At 60.2% G+C, this 4,262-nt stretch overlaps 1 protein-coding gene across 1 annotated transcript; it reads left to right on the top strand.

Annotated features, from left to right (window-relative positions):
• Positions 1-6: 6 nt before the first annotated feature.
• Positions 7-3,693, top strand: Pgls (6-phosphogluconolactonase). Its single transcript, XM_004647391.2, has 5 exons — positions 7-327; positions 1,614-1,721; positions 2,286-2,387; positions 2,903-3,043; positions 3,488-3,693. The coding sequence occupies exons 1-5, from the start codon at positions 40-42 to the stop codon at positions 3,623-3,625; spliced, it is 777 nt and encodes a 258-aa protein (XP_004647448.1). The 5' UTR covers positions 7-39; the 3' UTR covers positions 3,626-3,693.
• Positions 3,694-4,262: the final 569 nt, after the last annotated feature.

The following is a 4,262-nucleotide window of genomic DNA, read 5'->3' on the forward strand; positions in this document are numbered from 1 at the left end:
CCGCCTCCCCGCCACCGCCTCCCCGCCGCCGCCGCCGCTATGGCCGCGCCCGCCCCGGGCCTCATCTCTGTCTTCTCGAGCCCGCAGGAGCTGGGCGCGTCGCTGGCGCAGCTGGTGGTGCAGAGGGCCGCGTGCTGCCTGGAAGGGCCCCGCGCCCGGTTCGCGCTCGGGCTGTCGGGCGGCAGCCTCGTGTCGATGCTGGCCCGCGACCTGCCCGCCGCCGCCGCCGCCGTCGGACCCGCCAGCCTCGCGCGCTGGACGCTGGGCTTCTGCGACGAGCGCCTGGTGCCCTTCGAGCACGCCGAGAGCACGTACGGCCTCTACCGGGTGAGCGCTACGGGGGCCGGCGCGGGTCAGCGAGGGCCACGCCCCCGCCTGGAGCTGTGCCCCGCCCGGGGTCCAAGCTCCCCGCCCGCCTGCTGGGCGGCCCCTTTTACGCCAAAACCGGAGGCCAGGCGGAGGGAACAGCTTGACCGAGGTCCTGAAGTCACACCAAGCCCCTCGGGCGCCACGGCCCCCAGTCTCCTGTCCCGGTTCTCCATCGCCCTGAGCACCCGCTGCGCATTATCCGGTGGTTCCCACAGTAGCACAAAAGGTTCTCATTCATGGCCACCTGACACCCATTTCACAGATGGGAAAACTGAGGGACGGGCTCTTCTGTCAGGTTCGCGAGCGACCGTAGGAAAGCCGCGTTTTGAGGCTTCCTGGAAACTCCAGAGACAGCACCTACCACACGGAGCATCCAGGGTTCCACTGACTTTTCCCTGGGAGGTTGAGGCAGGAGGGTTCCAAGCTAGATTCTGTCGCAGAATAAAACCATAAAGGGCTGGGGATGGAGCTCAGGGTGTTCGCCCAGCGTTCAATCTCCAGTGCTGCAAGGGGTTCTGGGAAGGAAGGAGAGAGGAGGAAAGGAAGTGGGGTGAGGTCCGGGGTGGAGCCCCATGGCCAGTGCTTGTTGGGCCCCCTCGAGGCCTTGGCCTCCCTGGGTGTGGAGAAACAAAAGAACCCTGGGCTTTTGTTTCTTTCTTTTCATAACTTTCTTAAAACCTGATTTAAAAAAATTTTTTTAAAAATGTTTTTGTCTTTTTGAGCCAGTGTTTCTCTCTGCAGTTCAGGCTGGCCTCCAGTTCACTTTGTAGCCCAGGCTGGTCTTGAACATGCAGTGATCCTCCTGCCTCAGCCTCCTCAGTGCTGGGGTTATAGGCATGTGCCACCACGCCCAGCTCATCTCTAAATTAGGAGATGAGTCTCCGGGAAACTGCTGGCTGCTCAGTGGGTGTCTGCTGCGCTGCTAATCTCTGTCAGTAAGGTCCTCATGGGCTGCATGAGTAGGAAACTCGGCCTCCTCATGTGGTGCCGCGGGCCCTCATGGCCAGGTTGGGGCTTGTGTTTCCCTCTCCTCCAGAAGGGCCCTGTGGCACCCAGGAGCCCCGCCTAGCCCCGTGGGTGCCAGTAGTGGCCCTCCCTGAACCTCCTCTGCCCTAGGCGGCACTGCCTGAGCTCAGCAGCCCGGTCCCTGGCATCCAGGCCTTGAGTGGCTTTTCTGTGCCTCAGTTTCTCCTTCTGTAAGTGGCCATCTCCCAACTCGGGGTGCCACCCTCTCTCTGCTGCAGACACACCTGCTGTCCAGACTGCCGGTCCCTGACAGCCAGGTCATCACCATCGACCCCCAGCTGCCCGTGGAGGCGGCGGCAGAGGACTATGCCAGGAAGCTGCGGCAGGTGGGTCTCCAGGAGCGGCTGCGTGGGAGGCCTAGTCCCCAGAGGGGTCACATCGAGCAGTGGGTGGCCCATGTGATGTCACCAGCAGGAACTGTCCCCGCTTTGGCAGAGATGCCCCTTTGCTTGGCCTGTCCAGTTCCTCACTGCTTGGGGACTCTTTGGTCCCTGCCCCTGTTGCCCTCAGCTCGTGGCACCTCGGAAAGTGGCATGTGAGGATGGAGTGGCCATAATCACGGGCGGGCCAGGCTGAGTATCCTGTACAGCTCTGACTGGCCTTGGCATCTGGGGCATCAGCCCCAGGACCCCTCGGCTTCCAAAATCCCCAGGTGTACCTGTTATCCCAGCTCTCAGTTGGCTGAGACAGGATGATCCCAAGGTCAAGACCACCTTGGGCAACTTAGGGCCTTAGTCAGACCCTGTCTCACAAAATAAAAGAAGGGGTGGGGGTAGCGCTGAGCACAGAGGCCCTGGGCTTGCCTCCCTGGGCTGCACCCCAGGTTCCCGGTGCTCCACCCCTGCTGTTTGGCAGTGACCCTGGCCTCTGAGCTGTGCTGTCCCTTCCAGGCCTTCCAGGGAGACGCCATCCCTGTGTTCGACCTGCTGCTCCTGGGTGTGGGTCCCGATGGCCACACCTGCTCACTCTTCCCAGACCACCCGCTGCTGCAGGTGAGGCCCTGTCACCCAGGCTGGCACCTGGCCTGGCACAAGAGAGACAGAGACAGAGAGACAGAGACAGAGATAGAGAGAGAGAAAGAGAGAGAGAGAGAGAGAGAGAGAGAGAGAGAGAGAGAGAGACCGAGACAGAAAGAGACAGAAAGAGACAGAAAGAGTCAGTGACAGAGAGGGACAGAGATAGAGACAGACAGAGATAGACTGAGAGAGAGACAGAGAGAGACTGAAACCCTGACCATAAAGAGGCATAGGACCGAGTGCAGGCTGAGCCAGACCTGGTGTGCAGTGCTTGTGCTCAAATGAGAAGTGGCTGGCATGGTAGGACTGCCTGTTAGGGAGGCTGAGGCAGGAGGGTTGCAAGTTCCAGCCCAGCCTAGCAACTTGGTGCCTAGCAAGACTCTGTCTCAAAATTTAAAAAATGGTTGGGGTCTTGTGCAGTATGGAGGTCCTGTGTTGACTCCTTAGTACCAGAAGCAGGAGCAATGGCTTCTGTTCCCCTGACTTCCCAGGAGCGAGACAGGATCGTGGCCCCCATCAGTGACTCCCCGAAGCCTCCCCCACAGCGGGTGACCCTGACGCTGCCTGTGCTGAATGCAGCCAGGACTGTGGTGTTTGTGGCGACTGGGGAAGGCAAGGCAGCAGTGCTGAAGGTAAGGGTGGCCCCTGGTGGGCCCTGCGGGAGGGTGCCCCCAAATGCAGCTCAGGAGTTCTTGGGTGAGAGGGCTTACCTGGCCAGTCTGGAGTCCGGGAAGAGCGCTGTGAAGTAACTGACCGGGTGAGGCTGGCGAGTGCACAGGAGAAGCTCATAGCATTACAAGGCAGTTTTAAAATCATTAAACAGGCCCGGGATATAGTTCAGCAGACTAAACACCTTCTTGGCAAGTGCAGGGTCCTGAGTTCAATCCCAGTACTGAAAAAAAAAATTCATTAAAGAGGCCTGGGGGAGGCTAAGGCAGGAGGATCTCTCACTGTGAGTTGAAGTCCAGGCTGGGCTACATAGTGGGACCCTGTCTCAAAATCCCAAAGGGGAATAAAAAAGAAATCAGGTCTCCCTGGGGCCCCGGAGTTCCAAGGCACCGCCCCTGTCCCCACAGCGCATCCTGGAGGACAGGGACACGGCACCGCTGCCCGCCGCCCTGGTGCGGCCACACACGGGATCGCTGTGCTGGCTGCTGGACGAGGCTGCTGCGTGCCTTCTGTCCGTGCCCTTTGAGAAGCATTCGACGCTGTAGCCATGGAGATCACCGGGACAGGAGAGACGAACTGGGCGGGGTCTCTTCTCTGACACCCTGCTTTCAAAGAAGCCAGTGTCATTCACCCTGGCTGGGTCAGGACCACAGGAGATTAAAGAGCGATGCTGGAAACCTGGAGTCCTTGTCCTCAATGGCACCTGTCGCGGTGGAGGGCAGCGCCTCACACAGGCCAGGCACTGAGAGTCAATCACTGCGGCACAGCACCCCAGACTGCTGGGCGTGGGGGTGGGGGTACACACTCATCCTTGCTCTTGGGAGGCTGAGGCAGGAAGATCCCAGGTTGGAGCCCCACCTGGATAGTTTAGACCCTACTTCGAAATAAGTTTTTAAGGAGCCCTTGCCTGGCAGGCAGGAAACTCGGCTTCCATCTCCAGTGCTGGACATACCGCACAACCCAAGGCAGCAGTCATTGGATCCTTTTGTGCTGCCCTCACTGAGCCTGGACCCCCAGACCCCAGGAAACGGGGGGATGGGTGCAGACCCTGCGCTGCACAACCAGCTACCTGGACATGTCGGACCCTCCTGCTGTCCCAGGTTCCTGGCTCTGAGTGGCAGGGGACCCTAGAGGGCCCTGGGCTTGGTGCAGTCTGGTATTTGGTGAACTTGGCTATGGGGT

The sequence above is a fragment of the Octodon degus genome, unplaced genomic scaffold, assembly GCF_000260255.1.
Source record: "Octodon degus isolate 3935 unplaced genomic scaffold, OctDeg1.0 scaffold00304, whole genome shotgun sequence".
Taxonomy (NCBI): Eukaryota; Metazoa; Chordata; class Mammalia; order Rodentia; family Octodontidae; genus Octodon; species Octodon degus.